Raw genomic sequence first — 25,628 nt, forward strand, 5'->3', positions numbered from 1 at the left:
CTTCTCCTTTTCAATAGGCCCAATATTTTCCCTCTTTAATTAAGATGGAAAGGGATTGTCTTCTAATTAACCCTTTTATCTCCTTGTGTATGGAGACAATTGTTTGGGGACCTTTCCCATGTGAGAGAATCTTAGGCGACAGGATATCTGTGTCCACAAATTGCTTCATAGACTAATCACATTTTCGTTGGTTATCTCAATAGGTTGCTTGCCTATCCATAGAGATTTCAATCAATGGCTCTTGCAGTGTATTACTTTTATTAGGCCTCCAGTGAGTTCTGCTGTTGGACTTATTAAACCTCACTGTTTCCCCTTTGCAGTTCTAGCCAAAATGAGAGGACTTTGTGGTCACTAAAAGAGATGCCCATTACATTTATTTCATAAATTAAACCGAAAACTGGATAAAAGACAATCCAAAAATCAATGATAGAAGAACTCTTATTTGACGTATGTGTAGATTTAGAACAAATATCATCCATTCTACCATTCACTATGAAACAACCTTGTGCCAGAAGATAAGATCTTCTTTTATCCGTTTTTGTTTTTGCCCGTAGTACAGCAGGGGGAATTGTTAAAGCTGCTTCCCTGTCTGAGTCTGCAAATAACCTCAGTGCATGGTTGAACACTTTAGAGTTAAGATCTTCTGCTAATACTACTTTTCCACATTCCTCCATTCCATAATCTCGTGTATGAATGAAGCTAGTGCTTTAATCAAAAGAGTGTGACAGGCATTGGTGGATATATACATTTACCATGAGCAGTGATTCACCCAAACATAATTCCTGCTAATTTTTACTCCTTGGACCAAATTGGATGAGTGAGTAGTGCTATTACGAGGCCACTTATACTCCCCCACTAGTGTGTCCCATCCTAGAAAGAGTAGCTCGCCAGCTAAGTACATAATAGTTGTCCATGTCACAGTATGTGGTTTGCAAAGTTTTCTGGATATAAATAATACTGTTATCAAAACTATTTAAATAAGCTAATTTGTTTTGATCATGAGAGACCTGCCATACTCCACGAAGCCACTTTAAAACCATTAATTACCCGATGACTCATGTTTCCCAAAGAGCAATTAAAATTGAGCACACCAGCAAGCCAGTTCCCACCTCTGACATCTGCTGGATCAATGGGAATGATCTCATCTTCCGGATCAATGGGAATGATCTCATCTTCACCTCTAACGTCTGCTGGATCAGTGGGAATTATCTCATCTTCATACCCATCTACACCCTCTCATACAGACACAAAAATATTTTTTGCTTTCCCCATCATCACCTCTTTATCAGGGATAAAAGACATAGCATTCACTTGAAAGTCTCATCAACCTTATTTTTAAGCTAATTGCATTTTTCCCATTCCTGGGCAGGAATGGTATGACATTGATACCCCTGCTGAGAAAGTAATGGCGTCTGCAAAATTAGATTCACCACTACCTCCTAGTTAAAAGTGACTCTCAATGTATTGCCTGAAAGCGAATTCAGTATTTGAACTAAGTGCAAGTGTATATAACTACTTTGCACCATCCTCAATACCTCATTGTCAGATAGCCAGTAGGTACTTACAGTTAGGACCAACTTTTCCCATAGACAAAGCATTTTTGGTTTTGCTAAAAACTTTTTGCGCCATTTGACAAATCTTCCCATATTTTTCAAAACTCTTACGCTAGTCATTTGAGCTGCTGTCTGGAAAGTTTCGGATGATTCATCAAGCGGGGCCAAGAAAAAGGGGATCCCTTCCCCATGCAATGTCTATGGGGATTTTGCAATTTTTGAACATGAATACAGCCCGAACCGCTGAACAGATTTACACCAAATTTGGCAGAAAGATAGATCTTGGTCCAGAAAGATCTCTTTTTGTTATTTGGTGCAAATGTGTTCAGTAGTTTAGGAGTTATTGAAGGGAAAATATATAGAAATCTAAGGGCATGGATCCTTCGCAGATCTACCCGCGGGGGATCTGCAGATTCAGGCGAAAAGCAAGGCCATGATTGGCTGGCCACCTTCTGACAGGAAAGTTGTGGCCAACTTTTTTTTGTTGCTTGGGCCAGGGGAGGGAGAAAAAAAATGTACAAACACATAAGGGCCAGGTACAGGTATCCTGACCCCATAGGCGACATGGAGGGGTCCCTGAGAAACCTCTCATGGGGAAAAATTGCCCAAATATATTTTTGGGGGCAGATCCATGGATCCACTGCAGTGCTCAGCCTGACCCTAAGTGTAACTTCACGAAGAATCTGCAGTTCAAAGCACAATTAAAAAACAAATTCACACACTAAACCACTGCTCCGCACGGCCAAGAGCTTTATGCAGGGGTCTGGGTGCATGCAGGGGGGGATGGCGTCATGGCCTGGCCGCAGGTTAGACCGTCAGCTGTGCACGACGGTAGGTGTATTAACGTATGGTAATTATTATATCTTGCATTGTGTTAGAAATAAAAACATAGAAATTCACTGAAAAATCCAAAGGTTACAGGGATGTTATAGTTAGGTTCATATTTAACCACCCAAAACAATAGAAATTCAGCAGTTATAGTTATACTTATCAAAAAAAAAAAAACCTTGTGCCGTTAAGTAACTTTAGGCCATGAGTTATAGTTTCTTAACATAAGTATAAATAAATATAACTGCTGAATTTCTATGGTTTTGTATGGGTAAAAAGTGAAACTAACTATAACATCCCTGCAGCCTTTGTTTTTATACCTAAAAACTGAGGCAGTGATTCCTCCAGGCACATTCTCGAGGTATGTTTCCCAGACCTCCTCTGTTCCCTACAGAGTTTTCACTAAATCCAGATCTATTAGAGATACCACTTTGTGAAGGATCTGGTCCGTCTCTGTCATTGAACCCGACTCTTAAACCTTACCTTCCTCCTCAGGGTCCACATCGATGTCCACAGGTTCTTCAGGCTTACCAGGAATTCCCTGCCCAGGGATATGATCCTTCATTCTTTCTGAATGTTATTTTGGCATACTCAGAAGGGCAATAGTCCCCTCTTGAGCGCCTTCAGGCCCCATGGGACCTGTTGGGGTGCATTTCCGACTCCCTCTGGCATGACCTCCCTGTCTGTTCAATCCCTCCCTGCCTCAGCCATGAGTGCTCCTGACACTGCCTCCAGCACTGGTGCCACCACTTCCTTTTTTTTGTTTTTTTTTCTGTTATTTTCTTTATTTGTTTGCCATGAACCTTACCCTAGGTCATTAGAACGTTTTACAGCAAAACTCAGTTATGTTGCACATTTTTTTCATTTCTGGCACACAGAGATTGAATGTTCCCAAAATCACAGGACATTGAGCTGAAGATGGGATTCATACCTGGTTTCCATTGTACTAAAGTGGGCAGCTATAGCTAATAGGCTAAGGGGCTCATTACGCGTTTGCTTGTCCCAACGCAGGACTGCCAAACTTGCGGGGAGGAAGCCACGCCATGGCGGTGGCCTCCCCCCCCACCCTATTACAAGGTTTCTACTGGCCTGACCTGGCTGACTGCCAAAAACCTTGAAATAGAGAGTTCCAGCCGGTCTGAAAATCAGGAACAGTGCTAGGAGATACCACTCGGCTCCCTTAAAGGAGCAGAGTGCTATCTCATAGCACAGAGGGGGCCGTCAGGCACCCTCGAAATGAGCACTATCTGCAAAGCAGGCAGTGCACATTCCGATGATGCTGGGTACGGGTCCCCTGCACCTGCTCTCCGCCAGCCCCCCCATGGTGGTGAAACAGCCATGAAAAGGCTGGTGAAGAGCAAGGTTGTAATCAGCAGGGCGGTGCTGAGTTCAGAGCCGTCTTGGCTAATTGCAACCAAGACCGCAGTCACCCCATCAGGATCTAGGATCCCGACAGAGACAGCGGCCGGTGGTGGTCTGACCGCCAAACTTGTAATGTGGCAGTCAGACTGCCACAGCCGCAGCAGTTAACCAGTACCGCAAGGCTGGCTGTCTTGTGACCACTAGCCTTGTAATGAGGCCCTAAATCTCTATCATATTTTTGTAAATGCAATGCAGATGTGTAGAAGTGAGTGTGGCTCCTACTCAATGGTGACGCTAGTTTAGTACTTCCTGCAAGTTGCAAATGTATATGCAGGCTGGGGGTATCTTATTGATGATGCCACTGCACAAAAGGCTAAATGTGTGTGAGAGTAGTTTGTATGTGCCATATACACTAGTCCCCATTTAAGTGTGTGAGAGAAGAGGCACATGGGTATCTGACTGATAGGGATAAGTGGGGCATATTTGGCAAAGGGGAACTCTTGAGGAAATGAGATACATGCAGCCCCTGTGAAGGTGACTTTTAGATGTTAGGCTCCTTGCACATATGTATTTGCTCATGCAGCGCTACAGGTGTCTGTGATGGGTTATTTGAGTATCGGTTTTGGAAAAAATCCTTATGGGGACCAAAAAGGACTGGCCTTGTCAGTGGCTAAGCTACAATTATCAGGCTCATTACCTTGTTGAGCTGTGATGATCATACCTAGCTGGCCTATCTTAACTTATAGCTTGGGTTTGAAATACTGTTAGGAACTTTTTTCAAAGGAGGCGGTCTTGCACCAGCACATGGTCATCTACTTGGATGCCTAACGGTATTGACAGATATGTGTTGTTGTCCTGCTTATTGTTGTTTATGTAACACGTCATGACAAATCTTTAACTGACTGCCAGAAGGCTCCAAGAGTTGTGTGGGGAACTCCTGTGACAGGATGACTATACCCTTTCTTCTGTTACGGAATTTATGCGACAATCTTAATATTTTATTTTTAGAAAAGATTACGCTAATACAGGATAGTATACTGATAAGTTCTTCATCCAATTACGCACCCTTTGATATTAAGAATTCATCTATCCTATCTGAATTTCCTGCCCTCTCCAAAGATTGCTTCATAGACTTGTTAAAGATCAAATCAGGTTCCCCCAATGACCTCTGTCCTCTTAAAACACTAAAATGTTTTTTCCACATTTTCCTAAGGTAGCTCTATCGTTCTTTTTTTTTTTTTTTTTTTTTATTGGAAGGAAACACATAACACATATATTCTTATGTCATTATACACTAAAAGCTTACAAAAAAAAGTTAAAAAAAATATTGCCAAGTTATATCATACGTACTACAAAACACAAAACCTAGCCACCCCTCAAATTCTATCTAGAAGTGGTGCCCATTAATTCGTTCAAAAGGGAGTGGCCCGATCATTATGGGCCTGTATCCAAGCCTGAAACAGACCCCATATTATCTTCCCTTTTCTCCTGGCTTGTCTCCCCTTCCGTTCATACAGTGACATCTCCAAGTGATATACAGACAGCAGCCTAGCCAGCCATTGTTGCCAGGACGGGGGTCGTAGATCCAGCCATGCTGTTGATAAACAGATTCGAAACACCGCCATAGCTACAAAGATAAACGCTCTGTGAGGTCCAGCGATTTCGCCATCAGTCCCAAAGACCATAATCTCAGGCGTAAGGACAAGATCATAGCCCACTACCTCCTTCAACACAGATTGAATACCTTCCCTTGAGGCTTTTAACTCCCCACATGTAGCCATCATATGTATAATATCTGCACCATGCATCCCACATCTTGGACAGTTTGTTCCTGACACACATCCCCATTTGGCGAGATGGGCTGGTGTATGATACAGATCAAACAAGGTCTTGTAATGCTGTGCTTGTAGGGAAGATGATAATAGAATAGTACATCCCAACTCCAGTGATCTCAAAAAATTATTACTACCATCCGCCAGCTTCTTACTCCACCTCTCCTTGTTCTTTTCTAGATCATCTGCTTCTTCTACCATTAAAATAGGGTAAATTGACCTAATAGTTATGCTGGGCTTAGCCAGAATATCGTTCAACAGTTGATTACTTTTGAATCCCTGGATCCCCCCTGTTTTTTTCCCTAAAAAGTTCCTTATCTGTAGATATTTGAAGAAGTCCCTTTTCTGTAGACCATACTGTTCCTGTAGATCTCGAAACGTCTTGACCCCCGAGTTGTTGAAAAAGTTTCCTAGCCTGGTGATACCTGATGTACACCACTTTGCCATATATCTATCATGAAATATTTCAGGAAGTAATGGATTCTTCTCGATCATGGTATAATAGTTGTATCTACCAAATCCTTTCTTTTTATACCATAATCGCCAGCACTTGTGAGCCGCTCCTAGGACTTTATACCTAGTTTTCTTATAATATCCAGGCTCATGGTATGTTGGGGCTATCTGCCTTTATAGTGCCTTCTGTGTCAGATCCCAGTAGCGGACGCATATGCTGAAAGGCTGCTGCCATTTGATATAATTTTACATTCGGCAGGGACCACCCACCCCTTTCACGGGGAAGAGACATAAATTTGCTCGATCTCCTACACTTGCCATACGCCCATATAAATCTCATGATTATTCTATCAATCTCTTTAAATTTTACGTTAGCAAAGTTCAATGGTATAGCACGAAATAGATACAACAACTTTGGGAGGAAGATCATCTTTATCATATTACATCGCCCTACAATGGTTAAATGTAGATTATTCCATCTGCATGTATCTTCTCTAAATTTGGCGAGTATAGGATCTATATTTAGGTTTACAACTTCATCTACATTTGGTGTAATATTAATACCTAAATATAGTGCATGGTCCACCCTCCGTGGATCTTTGATATTTGTATATTGATTAGCCAACAGCTGTGTCTTAGCGCCATTTAACAGATATCTGGAAAACCTTCCGAATTTTTTCGTCACCACTTCAATCTCTCTCAGTGCTGAATCAGGATAGGGTGTTAGTATGGCTATATCATCTGCATATGCTAAGACTTTGGTATCCCATCCCTGCCTATGGATTGGTGGAATCTTACTATTTTCTTCCAATTGTCTCAGCAGAGGATCTATATACAAAGCAAACAGAAGAGGAGAGCAAGGGCACCCCTGCCTGGTGCCTCTCCTAATTAAAATAGTCTCAGATTGTCCTCCCATTAGTTGTATTTGCGCAGTCGGGGATCTATATAAAGCCCTTACTGCTGTAATAAATTTCTTCCCTAGCCCATAATATTCCATAACGTGCCATAGATACTTCCAATTCACCCGATCGAATGCCTTCTCTGCATCCAAAAAAAACAGCCGCCATAGGCTCTTTTGCGACTTCCGTAGAATCAAAGAGTGCCAAAACTCTCTGGATATGATTGGTTGTATCTCTTCCTGGGATAAACCCATGTTGCCGTGGAGAGACCAGCTTTTTAATCACCAATGCCAATCGGACTGCCAAGATCTTTGAATATATCTTGGCATCACTATTTATTAATGTGATCGGGCGATATGAGGCTGGATTTAACGGGGGTTTTCCCTTCTTCTGAAATATAACTATATTAGCTAGATCCCAAGATGGGGGGATTTTCCCTCCATTTTGTACCTGAGTATACAGCTCCAACATAACCGGAAGCAGAGGTAGTTTGAAAACTTTATAAAATTCTAGAGGGATCGAATCAGGACCAGTAGCCTTCGCTGTGGGCAGATTGCTTATTGCCATTTCTATTGCTGAGACATCTATCTGTTCTCCTAGGCGTGCCTTGTCTTCCTTATCTAGCTTTCCCAACTTAATGGGGTACAAGAACTCTAAAGCATCTTCATCCGAATATACTGATGTTTCATCATAAAGTTCCTGATAATATCAGTGGAACACCTTTCTGATCCCGCCCACTTCTGATGTTACCCGTCCTTGCCGGTCTGTGATCTCCCTAATTACCCCGGCCGCAGTTTTCTGGGTTGCCCGAATCGCTAGCAGCCGTCCGACTTTTTCTCCAAACTCAAACCCTTGTGCGCGCTGCGTTAAATATTTCTCTGCTATTTTTTGGGCTATAGCCTCATTTGCTGTTGCTTTTATTATGGCAACCTCTTCCTGTGCTTTCAATATATCTACTCCGGCTTCTATAGCTATAGCCAACTGTCTTTCTGCAGACCGCAACTTCGCTTGGGACTCTATTATTTTCCCTTGAGCCTCCTTCTGTCTTTTAATACTAAAGCTTAATGTTTCTCCACGAATACCAGCTTTCAGAGTGTCCCAGACAATCTCTACTGGGGCTGACCCCTGATTGAACCCCAAAAATTCAGTTATCCACTTACTCATATGCTCACAATATTCTGGATTTTTTAAAAGTCCCCTTTCGAATGTCCATCTGCTGACTTTTGGTTCTAACCCATCCAGTTCCACATCAAGCGCTAAAGGGTTATGATCTGACACCATCCGTGAGTATAACTCAATCCTGGCTTGTTTTAAGAATACAGGGGAGATTAGAAAATAATCAAGCCGTGCTAATTTCACATGTGGAGCCGAGTAATAAGTATATCCGGGATCGGGTTTGCGCAACTTAACCCAAGCATCCACCAGCCCTAATTCTTGCTGAATAGCACCCATTGCCTTGTACACCCGAGGTTTACGCCCTTGATACTTCTCAGTTGTGGGTGCTAATAGATCCTGTAGTCCCTCCCACGAGCCATTAAAGTTAAAGTCGCCACAAATGATATAGGGAGGGGCCCATCCTGTGAGCTCAATAGCGAGGGTGTCAATTACAATCGGGTCATCCGTAACTACCCCATATACGGAACATAATGTAAAGCTATTATGGCCGTAGCTACATTCTACTATTACCCATCTTCCACTGGTATCGGCCTTTTGCTGAGTAAATTTTAATTTACCAGTCTGGTCTAAAATCGCCACTCCTTTAGTTCTAGCTTCTTGTTTGGACCAGGCAATTGCCTTCAAACCAAGTGAGCCGAGGATCCCGGAGTTTTTATATTCCACGTGTGTTTCTTGCAGGCAGAAAATATCTGCCTTAAAAGTTTTCAGTTCTTCGGCCACTCTCCTTCTTTTATGAGGATCGTTCAGTCCACATATATTGATTGACACAATTCGGAATCTAGCCATACCCCTTCCTTTTTGTAAATTCTAATCTTTTCTCTTTGAAATCCCTCAAGTTACCATTTCTGACTACACCATCTCTTAAGTTCCCTTTCCTTCCTTTTCCACTTCTTTGCCCCCTATCTCTCACCTCCATTGATCGTTTCCTTTCCATTTTCTCCCCCTGATTTACCCCTATCGCCCCCAACCCCTCCTACTTTCCCCTTCCCCTTCCCACCCCCCCCTTCCCTCCCCCAGGGCCAGTCGCCCCTTACCCCCTCCCTGGTCCCCTCCCTCCCCCCCTGATACTGGCCCCCCATTCTGTTGAGCAATCAGACCCCACATGGCCTGAATGTTGGTGTCGTGCATGCATCGACCTACCCCACCCACCGGTGCCCCGAGTGCCTATGTCTTCCCTAGTTCTTCTATACTCTATACATTCACCCCCATCAAGTATTCTTTTGCCTTAATTTCTGACGTGAAGATTCTTACTTTTCCACTCATTATTGTTTTTAGCCTAGCGGGGGCCAACAAATAACCCTCCCCTCCTTTCTCAAAGAACGGTTTAATGAGCTGCCGGAGCCGCCATCTCCGCTCAACTGTAGCGTGACAGAAGTGGGGCGGGAAAAGAAGGTAACCCCATTGCAGGAGCGTGGGGTATTGGGAGGAGTCTTATCGGCTACCTCTTGACGTACCAAATAGCTCCCGAAATATACCAGAATCGCTCTTGGGTATTTAGAGTCTGCCCGATGTCCCCCCTCCCGTCGGGTTATCGGGAACCTGAGGTGCCACCACTTCCATTGACAGGGCTTTTTCTGGGGCCCACTCCAGTTCCCTGACGCAGATACTGGTTCTGCAGGCTCAAATGCTGACTGTACAGGGCCCATAAGTGGGTGAACCTTTGCCAGTTCCTTGGCCGCTCCAGTCAGTTTAAGAAGAGATGCCCAGTGCTTAATTGGGGATCTACAGTGTAGGGAGAAACAATCCACTTTATCAAGGCAGTATGGGGTGACTATCATGCCTTATTTAACAATGAGTTTGACCCCTGGAGGACTTCACTGTGGATGTTGATGGTGAGAGCACCTCTCTGGCCACAGCTTTTCAGGCCCTGAGAGATGCTAGTGGCATTGACACATCCCCTAAATTGCAGGTGGATGGCCCTTTGGGCCCCTAGTTTTATAACATACCTTAATTAGAAAAGCAGCAGAAGTTTTGGAATTACCCTTTCTGAACTTAGAAACTAAGGCCAGTATTCTCACAGAGGGTCAACAGCCATCTGGTCAGTACTTGAAGCCCCTCTTATCCTTTAACAAGACATCATAGGACCCCGTACTGGCTGCCTGGGAGAAACCTACTTCTTTGCCAGCTGAGAGCAGTCTAGTAGCCAGATTTTATAGGCCCACACCGGCAGTTTCACCATTTATTTTTGAAGCCCAATCCCTTCCCCGAGGCTGCTTGTCCAAGCTTCTTGCTTATCAAAATGTCCTACTTGGGTCTCCCACACCCCTCCTCCCCACAGAGGGGAAATAAAAAAAAACCTGAAGGCAGTAGGAAAAAAGAATTCTCTGCAAGCAGCAAAGTCTTAAAATCCCTTCATGCCACACACCTAATGGAACATTGCACATGCACACTCCCTTAGATATGTCACAACAGGTTGTCCCAAATTTACCTGACCACCTTCAGGGCTACTTTCAGCTCTGAGTAACAGACAAGCAGCATTGCGGCAGATTATGTAGTCAGAGTTGGACAACGCTAATTCTTGGCGAGGGCTCTACTGTACCTTTGTCAACATGCCTGGCTTTGCAGTTCAGCTTTACCACAGTCATCCAGTCTACATTAATTGATTGGTCTTTTGATGAACCCCAGCTGTTAGGTGACAAAGCTGACTCTGCATTCGAGGAGTTCGAAACAAGTAGTGCTATGGAAAAGTTCTTAGGTCGTCACCATTAGAGATAGTTGTCATTTTACCACTGACAGTGAGTGTCTCGACTTGCCCAACCCACACTGAACTTCCTAATTTCTCCAGTGATTGCAAGAGAAAGAAGGCTGTGTTCTGCTGTTCCTGTAATATCCAAGATATTCAGTCAAACTGGCCCAATTGGCAATCCAGTTGGTGGAAGATTCAATAGGAAAAACAAAGTACTTATGTGGCATGGAGTTGCAGTGTGGCTTGTCTAACAAAGATCCATACAGGAAAATTAATTGAATGTCAAGGTACCCATTTGAAATCTAGTTCACAGAATGGCTGAGAATTATTTTTTTTACATGGAGCCGACTGAAAGTAAACCTTTTCCTTGTGTACATATGCATCAATCTCTTTGGTGAAGTTGCTTCCGGTGAGATATCATTTTCCTGCATTTCTGAACCTGCACCATTGAGCAGTTAAAGAAGTAAGTTCTCTGACTGACTTCCTACTCAAGAATATGTCATTATTGGGCTATTTACAGATAATATTCTGTGCATTCCAGACATGAACTGTTAAGGTTAAATGGAAAAGACCTTACTCTGTGGATAACTGCTGTGCATTTTTGCTTATTTACCTAACATATATTTATTTGCACTATGGGTACTATGTTACCAGCCCCTCCATTTTTGCAAGTTCTATGTAAACTTCCAAGACCCTGGAAGGAATGGTATCATGCATTTAATGTACATTTGAGTACAGTGGACACCCACATTTTTAGAGCCAGTTGGAAAAGGTTCTTTTTAGAACACTATCCGAAGAAGGACCACAGTCATCATACAATCCTTAGCCTCTGGATCTTCAATCACTTTCTCCTCCAGGAGTAATTTAAGATGGCTGTCCCTGGCTCTGGTCTTTTTGGCACTGGAATGAGACTGGATGGTATCCCTCAGCTTGTAGGACAAATATTTCATGTACCCATAATGCATTTGCACAGGAGGTACCTGTTTTTTGTGGTAGGGTCCACTCACTATAATTTGTAACCCTACCCTTTGGCTTGACATCAGCACCATGGGGGTCATTCTGACCCCGGCGGGCGGCGGGAGCCGCCCGCCTGGAGGGAACCGCCAGAATACCGCTGCGCGGTCAAAAGACCGCCGCGGGTATTCTGGGTTTCCCAATGGGCTGGCGGGCGACCGCCAAAAGGCCGCCTGCCAGCCCAGTGGGAAACACCCCTCCATGAGGATGCCGGCTCCGAATGGAGCCGGCGGAGTGGAGGATGTGCGACGGGTGCAGTGGCACCCGTCGCGTATTTCAGTGTCTGCAAAGCAGACACTGAAATACAAAGTGGGGCCCTCTTACGGGGGCCCCTGCAGTGCCCATGCCTTGGCATGGGCACTGCAGGGGCCCCCAGGGGCCCCACGACACCCCTCACCGCCATCCTGTTCCTGGCGGGCGGAACCGCCAGGAACAGGATGGCGGTGAGGGGGTCGGAATCCCCATGGCGGATTCCCATGGGCAGCGGAAAGTCGGCGGTACACCGCCGGCTTTCCGCTTCTGGCCGCGGCTGTACCGCCGCGGTCAGAATGCCCGGCGGAGCACCGCCAGCCTGTTGGCGGTGCTACCGCCGACCCCGGCGGTTTTTACCGCCGGGGTCAGAATGACCCCCCATGTGTCTTCAGAAAGGTGATGGCAGTGGCTCATCTCATTTTCTTACCTGGATGACTGGTTGCTAAAACCTGGGTTGCCTAAGATGCTGTTGCGCCAATTGCAGCAGAGACCATCCCTGATGTTTAATCTGGGTTGTTCTGTCAAAGTTTCACAAATCTCACCTAGAGCTCTCCCACCACTTCCTGTTCACAGGGGCAGATACAACATCACTCCTAGCCATCCCTCCTTCGCAGAGGATCTGTGATATTCAATAAATGATTCTAATGCTTCTCCATGGAGTTTGGATTCCAGCCTTAATTATGCTATGCCTGATAGGTCGCTGGCCTCTTGCATCCTTCTTCTTGCATCCTCACACACATTTGCATATGAGGGTTCTCCAGTGCTGCCTCTCGAGTCAGTTCTTCCTGCACATAGGAGATCTATCAGACACCATTGTGATCTCCTGGAATTCAGCAGCCGACCTGTGCTGGTGGGCAGGGAAGGAAAACTATTGAAAGATATGTCCTTCTACCTCCACCTGATGTGGTCATGGATGTTGCCACTCTTAGATGGAGGATCACCCAGAGGAACTAGATATCAGAGACTTTTGGTCTCCCGGACAGTAGGTTCTGTGCATCAACCTTCTTGAACTAAGTGTGATTCGGTTGGAGCTGAAGTGATTCGGCTAGACTCCTTTCGTGTACAGTCCTTGACAGACAACACAACTGCAATGTAGAAGTAGTGAAGAATTGGTTCTCACCTTCTCTGTCAAGAAACACTGAGGCTTTGTTCATATTCATACCATCATGAGATGTGGCTGCTAGTCAACCATCTGTCAGGCTGTCTTAACACCCGGGTGGACAGCATCAGTTGGCATCACCATTGCAACCAGGAAAATGTTTCGCAGTCGGGCAATCCTGCGGTGGACCTGTTTGCCACCTGCAGCAACATGCATCACACACGGTTCCGAGCCCTCCAGTGTTTGTTGCAGGAAGCCTTGGTGGATGCATTTCAGTTATGGTGAAGTTCATTTCACTACACGTTTCCTCTTATAACATTAATTTGTTTCGTTTGGGGGAAGATTTGCCAAAACAGATCCCAAATAATCTTATTTGCCCTGAAGTGGCCTAGAAGGATGTGCAATGTAGACCTCCTCCACCTATCCCTATGTCCCCTGCTCTGCCTTCCTGGCAGGGCAGACCTTCTGTCTCAGTCTCAGGGGTGGGTTTTGCACCCCTACCTTCATAGCTGGAGATTAAAGTGCGAGTACAGAGAATAATATCTCCCACCTCCACTGGTATCTGAAAAGAGTTTAAATGTTAAGCTAATCTCAGATGCCAGTGGAGGTGGTAGATGTTATTCCCTGTACTTTCCTTTATTCCACGAAGACGGTGTATTGTGGCAGGTCGAATAGATTTGTCACTGGATATGCCACTAACAATGTGAATCCCTTGAAAACCCCTTCCTTTAGATGTCTTCAGATTCACATTCACTTCAGCCTTACGAGGGTGTGCTGTTGGCACTGCCAAGGCACACCTGGCAGCTTTGTCAACCTTAGTCTGCTTTCCAGACCAGTCATCCCTGTTTGTCTCCCATAGTTATTAGGTTTATGAAATACTTAATCAATAAGTTTTCTTTGACCTCTTTTGTAATGCCAAATGGGTCTTCAGCTTAGTTTTGAAATTTCTGATCAGGTCCCTTTTTGAAGCAGTTCTCATTTGTCAATCGAGGCTGCCCATTTCATATGGGCAAATTCATCAACCTTGACTTTAGCAAGGGGAGACCCTGTAACTTACATTTTCAAGGCAACAACATGGGCATCCCTTCATACCTTTGCAAAGTATTACTGTTTGAATCAGGAGAAAAAAAAGTGTTGAATTTGTGTGTGCTTTGTCCTACCGGATTTTCTGTATTACCACCCATTCAAAATTGTCCACTGAGTTGGGTAATGCTTGGAAATCAATTCAGAGGGTGAGGAATCTGCATTTAGGAGCATCAATCGAAAACTTGTTTACCTTCAGTAATTATCTTTCTTGTGGATACTGTATTTGAGTACAGTGCTTTTGTAGTAGGCTGTACCCATTTCAGGTGAGCTTCACTTCCTTTGTTTTAACCTAGAAAGAGTCAGTCTAGCTTCACTTCACTGTAGCTCCGGCTGGGTCTGTGCAGCCCTACCTTCTTTGCTAGTTGCTCCATGCCTTCAAACCTGATATACATATATATATATATGTATATATATATACTCAACATGACAGGGCCTTAAATCTAGTACCAATATCCTGCATGATTCACTTCTCTGTGGCTTCGGCCTTGTCTGCCAGCTGATCTTTCCATTCAATCATAGCAGTATAAGATGTTTGGAGACAGGACTTTTCATGTGAAAGAATTATCACTATGGAACTCCCTCTCCAAGGTTCTAAGGCTTGAAGCCAAATTCATCAGATGCAGAAGAGTTCTAAGAACTCACATTTTCTAACATTCATATGGTTAACTTCCTTTGAGCATCATTTTGAGCCTGACTGAACTGGTTAAACACCTAAAACCAACCCTTACCAACTTGTAGGTTAAACCTCTCACTTCCTCCCCTTGTAAGGCTTTTCCATCTGCTTACCAGTTGCTATGACATCACTTGGTTTATGATTATTGTCCCCCGCCTCTAATTATTGCACCTAAACCTAAGTACTCTGAGGCTACCTTGGTGGTTTACAAAAATCCTAAAAAAATACATGATAACGTTTTCACATACGGATGTTACACCTATACAAAATTTAATTCATGATGCATAGATTCCTGTTGGTGGGACTGTGCACTCCATGGGAAAGGAATCAGGCTTTTAAGTCAGTGTTCTGGTCTGTTATCACACACAAGTTCTCCAATCTACTGTTTTGTGGAGTTCTATGAATACTGACAATGAACTTTGTTGTACAAAACAAGCCTAAACTTATTGTGCTTAGGTTCTACATTGGCATAGCAGTAATGGAACAAGAGAAAGAACCTTGCACAAGAACGGATGAATGTGTGATGTTCCTCCAGCAGGGGTTGGAGAACCTACTCACTCAGCTTTTCCTGCCATCCGAAAGGTAAGCACCAGTGTTGGTGGTTGTAATGAACAGCTCAGCAGTATGCATCCTCTTCTGTCTTTTCAGCACCCTCTAGGCTTCTAACTGCCTCTCTTTGTTCTCCATGCTAAAAGTGTGTTGTTAATTTAACTGAAAACAAATATCGCTGAAACATGAGATTGTCAATGACCTACTGAACATAATATTTCGACCTGTCTTTTTCTAATTTATTTTAATAGAATTATTATAGATTTTTTAGACAGAGTAGACAAAGAGGCGTTAGGTTCTGTAATGTCTCACAACACCGTGTTTTGTTGGGATTTTCACTTGATTTCCATCATTGCAAAGTACAATTGTATTTTTGGTGTTTCCATTGAATTCAACCATTTACGCTCATTGTACTCATAATCTCACAAACTGCACTGCAAACAGCTGGCCAGCAGGAATGGATGGAGATGAGGGGCATAAAATATGGGATAAAATATGGGATAATGTCAATGAAATCAATATCGCAGATTGGTTTACAGCACAACAGATAATCAGAGGCGTAAAGCAAAGAAAAACAGTCAAAATACATTTTATTCAGCGTTAAAAAATAAGGGGAACTTTGTACAACAGATCGCTGTACCACAGGCGGTTTATTTCAGTCTAGATTAAGCCAATTAGTTGCAAACACAGCTATGTGAAAGTTCTCAACACTTAAAAAAGGAGCGTACATGCAAAAGGTCTAGCATTTACCTGAATTCTCATAATGTTAGACATAGATCACTTCTCAATACTCATCCTATGTATGTTTCTATTAATTGAGCTAGTGCACTAGTGTGCTTTTAAAGAACAATAATTATGGTATAGAATGTCTCCTTTACTTTTCCTACTTTATTTGGTTATTAGAGTAAGTTTACTGTCACTTTGGTGCTACGACATCTCGATTAAATATGTTTCTCCTATATGTTTTTAGTGTATGACCTTATGGAAATCAGGGGGATTCAATGAGTGAAAACCAAGGTCATGGCGAATGCAAAAATATTGAAATCAGATGTTTCTGCAAAACCATTAATTTTCCTAAAACCTTCCACGTGTGAATTTCAGCCCCGGGTTGGTCAATTTTCGCTTCGGGTACAGTGGAAACGTTTTCCCTTTTCATTTGTTTTTAGAATTTTGTTTTTATCGAGTCAACCATAATAATTACAAAAATACTGATCCACCATGATGTACAACTAATACAAAATCAGGGGCAGTAATAATGCATTTTACTAAACCAAAATGTATGAAGAAACACTTCACAAAAGTTCATGTTTTGCTACGGAGGCAACATTTAAATTAGAAACTGTAACAATACACAATCTTTCTACTATTTCTTAATAGCAGTTACACAAACATCATAAACATGTTTTATGTTATTTATTCCAAGTATCCGATTTGTTTACAGATACCATGAAGTGAAAATTTAGTGTCTACAATTGTTTCAGGTCGCTGTATTTCAAAGAAGCCTTCATCAGAACATTTTTAATTGTTCCTAAATTATTTTTGCACATTCTCTGAATTGTAAGCATCAGGTTATCCTAAGTGAAGTTTGTATTATAGATATCAACTTTAAGTCCCTATCTTTTTATGCATTTCTTCAAACTTCAACTGAAATAACCTTCCTAATAGCTCCTTTACATTGAAATGTGATACCAGTGTGATTTTCTTTGGTGAGATAACCTGGTACTGTTGTCAATTATAAGAACACCAAACTCTGTATGACAGTGTTACTTAGGGGGACAAACAAAAGCATGTGAGATGGTGAGATTATCAGTCACCTGTCATCAACTCGACATTGATACTCTAGCCCAGTGCTTCACCAACACTCACAGGTGAAATAACTAACAAATAACTGGGTTGCTCTGACCACCACCTACCAGCTCCAAAAGACCTACTGCCAAACTGGACTGATAAACAACTGCTGCTCTCCACCTTCCCTAATATGGTCAAATCAGCTAAATCACTAGAGTTCACACTAGAGATGCATACTAGTCTTGACAGTCACAAAAAAATGTCAACTGAAGCTATTCCGAAAGATTAGACCCATCATTCACAAAAAAGATTTGAAATATTTTATAAAGGCATTAGTGATATCCTCAGTTGAATATGGAAACACACTTTTAACTGGCCTACCTAAAATCGCACCTTTTACTTGTCCCACATGCTATCCTAAACTCTGCAATCAGTTTGATCACTCAAACAAGAAGCTTTAACAGAATATCGCCCTCCCTCAACTCTAAAATGGATAATTCTTGAAGCTCGCCCTACTTGTATGACTGCATGCCTCGCTTACAAGGGCATATACCTACATTACACCCTTCCCTCATACTAAAAAATAGAATTGTCAGGTCAGAACGATTTCCTAAGAAGAAAACCTGCATTTCGTCTCAAGAACTGTGTTTTAATAAGACATATGCCCTCAAATTCACCTTCACGTATTATGCTGTCAGGATACAAAATGCCATTCACCATGAGGTGAGAATGGAACCTCACTTCATATCTTCAAATCCAGATGAAAATACCATATATAAAACAACTTAATCATCATACACTGAAATGATTACAAACGTTACTCACCGAGTGTGTATGTAATCTCTGATTGTCTTAGTACTCTATGCCAATGGTCAAATGTATATGTTTAATGTAAATGACACCAGTACTGAATCTCAAAAAAACACTGGTACATCATTTTAATCTAGGTTTCCTCGTCCTATTTACAATATATTACCATCTACAATTGTATTTTCCTTGTACATAATTCATGGTGTATGGTTGATACCTACATATGTATATACACCTTGGCAATGGTGCACCTTTATTTTGTATGTTCAAGCAGAATTGTAAGGTACTCTGTCCCCCTTGCGGTGTTCAGCAGCCCTCTATAAAAAAATCTAAAATAAAGATAAATACCTACATATCATAATCACATACCTCTTGATCCGATCACTGAACCAACATCACGTTGTAAAACCCAAAACTCAGTCTTCAATTGCAATGTACTGTTTTATATACGTACCCATCATTTCAGAGGTAGTTTGACACGCTCTAATTCGGGATTAATATCTCCTGCATGTGTTGCAGATATATACGGATTGGCATGCACCATTGTAGGGATTATCAGATCTTAAATCAGTGGTGGCAGGATCTCTTGTTTCCTTGTACAGAGGCAAATGCATAATTAACACTGCTTTTAAAATAGCATCCTCTCTCAAAGTAGCAGTGTCTGGAAGGCTTGGAAGGCACATTCGTCCTTTGTTGTACGTGGCTAAGACTTCTGGTGTGTCAAACACAAAAAAGTGATGGAAACAATGCTTGCAATACCTTTAACCAGTGGCAATCACTCGGGATAGCATTCCAACCCATCGTTCCTTTGCACACTATGCCTCCTCAGTTTGGACCTAGGCAAATGCAAATCACTCTTGACCCTGTTACAACAGCAACGGTTCAGACTGAACTGCCAGGCTAGGTCCTTCTCAAACAAGAACACAGGGAACACAGGGAACCCAAGACCAGTTTCACCCTAATTGGGGCTCGTCAGTCGGGTGTTCCTTGGTTCCAGTGGCACAGTGAAACCAGGTCCCACGTTTGAGCATACCTTTTCCTCTTACGGGGGTACATCAGGCACACAGAAGGTAATGGGAGGAATGCTTGCAATAAGTCTAACCACTGACAATGACTTGTGGTAGCATTATATCTCACCATGCCAATTTGTCCACCATGTCAGTTTTGGCTCAGCCATATGCAAATCAGTCTTGACCCTATTTCTATAGGAATAGTCCAGCCTGAACTTCCAGACTAGGTCCTCCCCAAATCAAAACACAAGCAACCTAAAACCAGTTTCATCCTGGTTGGGGCTCGTCAGTTGAGTGTTCCTTGGTTCCAGTTGCACAGTGAAAACAGGACCCATGTTTGGGCATACTTTTGCCACTTAGGTTAGTACACACAAAAGGTGATGGATGGATCCTTGCAATAATTCTCAACTCTGACAATCACTTTTGGTGGTATTACATCCTATCATTCTTTTTCCCACCATGCCACTTTAGTTTGAACTCAGCAATATGCAGATCAGGTTTGGCCCTGCCCTTATGAGAACAGTCCACACCAAATTGCCAGTCCAGGTCCTCCCCGAACCAGAACACAAGGAACCCAAGACTGATTTCACCCTGATTGGGGTGTTCCTTGGTTCAGTGGCACAGTGGGCACCGGACCCATATCTGGGCATACGTTTGCCACCTAGAGAGGTACATCAAACACAAAAAAGGTGATGGGAGAAATGCTTGCAATAAGTCTAAACACTGTCAGCTTCTGCAGGTAGCATTCTAACGCATTGTTCATTTTCCCACCATCCCACCTCAGTTTGGACTCAGCTATGTGGATATCAGTCTTGACCCTGCTCCAGTAGGAACAGTCCAGTCCAAACTCTCAGGCCAGGTCATCCTCGAAACCAGAACACAACCAACCCAAGACTGATTTCACCCTGATTGGGGCTTAACATTCTGTGTTGCTTGGTTGCAGTGGCACCACCACTGGGACCCACGTCTAGGCATATGCATGCCACTAATGACGGTATATCAAACACACAAACATTGATGGGATGAATGCTTGCAAGAACTCTAACCCCCAGAACTACGACACAAGCTTACCAGACAATGAGTATTTGCATCTTACTGTCTTACTGCTTTTTGTAGTGCCTCTGCCTAGAATGACCTGGAAGAGGAAATGATGCTGTGGCCTTTAGTGGTGGGTTCCAACTTAGTTTGGGTACTAATGTGGAAACAATCAGTAACTCTTTAATTAAGCCTTACTAACTTGGAATGGGAATCATGCTGACCCTGAGCCCCCAGTCTCCAACTATATCCTGGTTGCTGTAGCCTTAAATTCCTTTGGCATCTTAGTCTTTCTGGAAGCTGCCGACCTGCACCTACAGCCTGTTGTGATGTGTGTGGACCCCTAACCCATTTGTAAGTCCTGACAAATACAGTAAAAGCATAACATAACTCAACTCCACACCACACATCACATCCTCACTATGTCACCATGAAATGCTAACCCCTACATCAGTATACCTCACTGTACCACAGGATACAACACTCTGGTTGGAGCGATCTTAAGAATGGGGTGGTGTTGTGACATGGGAGACAAATGGGCAATGTAAACATGTTGTCAGGAATGGTCTAAGATCTAAAGCATTGAGTCTCATGCTTTGGTAACCTCTGAGCCCAGTGAGAACAGAGGTTTATTGGCTGGAGTGGCTCCAGAGAAGAAGCATGTCTGGACCCTCTCATTAGTTCTGTCATTTGATCCCCAGAATTGTGTATCTCACCTGTCAAACATCTGAGCTCAGAGAATGGACAGAGGTCTCATTGATGCAGTGGTTGGCTGCTGCGCAGAATTGGTCAGTCTGAACCCTGCACAGACCTGCCAGAAACCCCACCAAGAATAGTTTGGTTATTCCCCCAAGACTTCGGAACTACAGGAATCCCAAAATGGATTTTGTATGTTTCCTTTCCAGTCAAGCACAAAGGATGAGGAGACTCGGATGTACACCCCTGATGTCTTAAACTTAAAAAGTTTGTGATTGCTGGGCTCCATTAAGTCAATTGCTATTTTAGACACAACTCCCCATATGAAGTAAAGGTTGGAATAATACAAAGGAAGCCCCATGGACTTCCTCTCTCTTAACAGGACCATCCAGTGTAAAGAGTTCTCTTTGTCTGTCCAGTCCTGCATCTCTAACCATTTCCAACAATATGCATTCTACAATGTTTGATCGTGCTGGGGTTTACAGATATATCGCCACATCCTTCACTGGTTGGTCCCTTTAAGATATGGGGGTGCTGGCTAATTATGTCGGTATACCAATTTGTCTCAAAGTGTGTCTGGGATAATAGCATGTCCAATTCAAATTCAGAGAATGTCATCCCCACACCAGACCTTCCCCAATCATACAACTGCATCATAATTTCCTTATATATCCCAATGAGAACCTCCCCATTTCAGTCTAGAAATAACGTTCGTATGTTTAGTATAGAATGTGGCAGGTAATATAATTGCAACTTCAACTACTATGTACAGAAACATAGGTAGTACAATATTTGTAGGGGGAAATTTACCCTATTATCATTTAATTTACGCAGATTTACTCTTAAGTGAGAGCACGTCCAGCTGCTTTGCATAGTTCACAACAAACCCAAATTTTGCTTAATATCAACACCCAGGCACCTAACTGATTCTGGCATTTACATGACAAAGTCTATTTTTCAGTCTTAATCAAGGGGAAGGGCACTAGAAAGAGCTCACATTAACTCAGGTGATCATAGTCCAGACAAGCACAATCTGCAGGAAAAGTCTGATATATGTATTTGTCTCTTTCTCTTTTTCTGTCTCTGTCTTTCCCTCACTCAAACAGACTCATTCACTATCATCACGCAGCCCTATATGTCAATGACTGTAGTGAAGAACTTAACCCATTTACACATATTCTCACAAATGGAGCCGCACATAGCAGCCTCACCCGTGCTATGTGTTAATTGCCCATGCTCACACCAGTATGCACGTGGATAACGAAAGGGCCATGCGATACAATTCAACACCTTTACAGTATCAAGCATTGCCTCGCCCACTCAGAGAATACGATCAAGCTGATGCATAATTGCAAACAGCTTCTGAGACCCATTCCAAGACTATCAACAAAGAATGAAGCCTGATTGTTACAATAGGAAAAGTGTCAGTGTACGCTGAACTAGTATTCCTGTTATTCTGACTAGTTCTTGTTGCCTAGGTTGTTAATTGTGAGGAGGTGATAATAGGTGCAAAAATGCTTCAGGACTTTTTGCTAGACAACACCTCTCTAAATCACTTCCTTGTACACAGAGTAAGCGGGAGGACTGAATATTCATTGTAGAATTCAGTCTAGAGGCTATCTGAGCCTAGAATCTCACAGCTGGCAAATATTTAACTTTGACCGCAGCCTCTCCCTTAAGCACTCCATTTTCTGATCCTAGAAGGGGTTATTTCTCTACTCTGCATCATTTGCTCATACATCTCTGTTTTTCGTACAACTGATTTCACTAAGCTCATCCTCTGTCTATCTTACTCCTCTTTGATTAGTACTTACTTTTAGTCTTTCATGTGCACAAACCTTATTTCTAAATGCTAAGTGATCCAAGTATCCCAGTCTCCTTAGAAATACAACTTCCTGTGGTGTACATCCTGAAGATCTCCAAGGCTATGGCAGAATTCACCACATGTTGCACGTTATGCTGTAAAAAACCCTTATTTCTTCACAGATCTCTGATTTCAAGATGCTATCATTAAAACTCTCCCCAGTAGTTTATGGCCACAACCCCATGAAATATGTGAGTCCAAAACACAGGAGAGAGATCAGACAAGGTTTGTGGAGGAATTTTCCAATCAAATCTACCCGCAACTCTTCAGGGGCAAATAACGATTAAATCTATCCCCGTCATTACATCATGAGCTGCTGACTGATGTGCTCCCAAGCTTCAGGTACCAAACAGTAGAAATGGCACAACCTTAAGATTGCCTTGGGAGTCATCTGAAGTGATGCAGTAGGCTGCTTGATCTGTCTATGATCAAATTAAAGCCTCCCACCCCCAAAATTACATCTATAAACCCATGGCATCTGGCCAGGTTATTCCAAAATGCTCTGAATCTTTAGTATTGGTAGCAATTAGACTGATGACTATATTAAAAAACTCATGACATCCGATCTAGATATTTTAAAATTATCTGGATCTTCAATATTTGGTAGCATATGTACTAGGGAAGGTGATAGGTATCTTTCTAGCTGCACTCCAAACTACTTTTGTGACAAAACTGATAAAAGTCTGATATAGGAGCACACACCTCATAATTCTGCAGTTTATGAAATACAGCAATCACGTAAGTGAGAAGAGAAACGTGTTAGTATCCCAGGTCCGAGGAGCGCCTCGTGCCCTGATCTACTTACCTTGAATGTTATTTGTGTCATCTCAGACAGTGTATGGTAGTGATCAAGGTGGAGGAATTCCCACCCTCTAACAGACTCACTGATATGTCCCTTGAGTGGAATTATAGGGAGTGTAGAGGTACAAGATGGACTCTCCAGTGTTCTACAGGACCGTAATGCTACCCAGTTTTCAGTACACCGATGTAGAGACAGAAGCTAAAATAATTTGTTGTTGCCTGATTCGAGGTACCAAACTGCACATTCTATGGCCTTTCAAGGTGACCTGGGTCGGGCCTTATATCAATATTGCTCCATTATTTGGATAGTTCACTTTACTCAGCCAAACAAGATGAGAAGCACCAAAGTGGAGTGGCTTAATTTCTGTTCTGTGAGGTTGTCTTTTACAAGCATTTCGACATGTGATGCAGTAAAGGGTGCACAAACGTAATTTGTGCAGGGCTTATGATGTGGTTGTGATGAGCTTGGTATGAGCTTGGTGTTAAGGAATAGAGATTAATCCGAGCAATTGATTTTTGCACCCATTTTGCCAGCAATATTACACTATGCACTGTTTTTTATGATCAATTTCCACCAACTAGTATTTTTTTCTGGTAGGATTTGCACATGCACATACACACCATACCTCTCTGATATATCTAGTGTGTGTTATTGATGGACAGTTTCAGTCCTGCCTTTCATGAAAGGTAGTCTAGAGTCCAAAAAATATGATAAAGACCCTACCTAGTTGTGATGATGGGTTGTCTGTTTTATGTTCTGAAACGTTTGTTTGCAGTTATTGAGGAAAAGTACCCTTTTCAGCATTAAATCTTTCATGGACTCATGTGCTTCAGTCACTTTCTGTCAAGCTTACAACAGGGAATGATTGAAGCATGTGATTCTATGAAAGATGGAGAACTGCAGTTACTGGTAACTACCTAATTTCTTCTTGGCTTATGCTCAGTGCTGTATTTTCAGTTCATATCACAAACTGGTAAACAAAAAACTACTTGTACTAAAATGAAAAGTGAAACTTTGCTAATTACTTTGTTTGCTAGAAAGCATAGAAGACCCTCATACCCAATCCAAGTTAAGTCCGAGAAACTGGCTTAAGAAAAACATTGGAAAACATAATTGGACAAATATTTAGATGTCAATAAACACAAATAGTCCCATTACATAAAATGTGTATTTGTAAATCTCACATTCACCCAAGTCTTGGGTTTCTTGCTGCTGAAGTAACAGATATTTATTGTTACCCACCACAGTCTTATTCATTTTATCAACCTCGTAGGAATGAAAAGCTGGTTGCACCCACCTGGATCCAAACCTGTGACTGAGGTCAAACTCAGATCCCTGGAGCTGATGCATTAAGTCACTGAGCCACCAACCCATTAACAAGCACTGGAAAAGCAAAATAAGTCTCCCTTTAAAAAAACATATTCCTATCCTCTTGAAAGATTACAATCAGTGCTTTCCTGATGCAGGCTGCAGTACCATAGGCTGCTATTGGGTACCTCCAACCAGACCCAAGACCTTCCAGCAATTGGCTACAGTGCCTAAAGCCATTACTAGAAGTCTCTCAAGTCACAGGCAACTGCTTAGAGTAGAAGGCTTCAGTGCCTTAGGCCATTACTAGTGTTCTCACAGACATCCACGACTGCCACTTTCATTTCAGGATACCACAGAATTATGAACAGTCAGCCTCGGATTGGCAAGGCGGGCAATCCGGCATTGGCCGATGGGCCTGTGCCTGAGGCCAGTTAATGGGCCGTTTTTTTGGTCTGTTAAACAGTGCAACCTGCATCGGCCATCTCAGGCGCCACTAAGTGCACAGCGTGAAAGCCTGTTATACTAGCTTTTATATGCAAATACTGAACCTGTCTCCATCAAATAACGTCAGGTCAGTCGGCTAATTGTCATAGGCAGAATGACAAAGGGCTGCTCTGGCTGTCACAGCATGCCCCCTCTGACTCTCTCCAGGTGTGACAGAGCTCCCGATGGTAAGCAGTTACCACTTGCTTTGCAGAGGACTGGGGCAAGGGAGAGGACCTGAGAGTTGGGTAGTTGGGGTTGGTAAGAGGCAAAAAGGGAACGCTGCAGTTGATTTTTGTCCCCTCCCCTCCATGGAACAGGGTGGGATCAATTAGTCTCTGCAGTTCTTCTTTGCCTGCCCCATATC

At 42.9% G+C, this 25,628-nt stretch overlaps 1 protein-coding gene across 2 annotated transcripts in view; it reads left to right on the forward strand.

Moving 5' to 3' along the window:
* LOC138295763 (uncharacterized) overlaps positions 1-25,628 on the forward strand; it is a 460,809-nt gene that overhangs the window by 261,661 nt on the left and 173,520 nt on the right. For both annotated transcript variants that reach the window (XM_069234273.1, XM_069234274.1), the window contains exon 12: positions 15,370-15,495. In XM_069234273.1, coding sequence (XP_069090374.1) covers positions 15,370-15,495 — 126 coding nt within the window. The remainder of the gene's footprint in view (positions 1-15,369; positions 15,496-25,628) is intronic.

This window comes from Pleurodeles waltl, chromosome 5 (genome assembly GCF_031143425.1).
Source record: "Pleurodeles waltl isolate 20211129_DDA chromosome 5, aPleWal1.hap1.20221129, whole genome shotgun sequence".
Lineage (NCBI taxonomy): Eukaryota > Metazoa > Chordata > Amphibia > Caudata > Salamandridae > Pleurodeles > Pleurodeles waltl.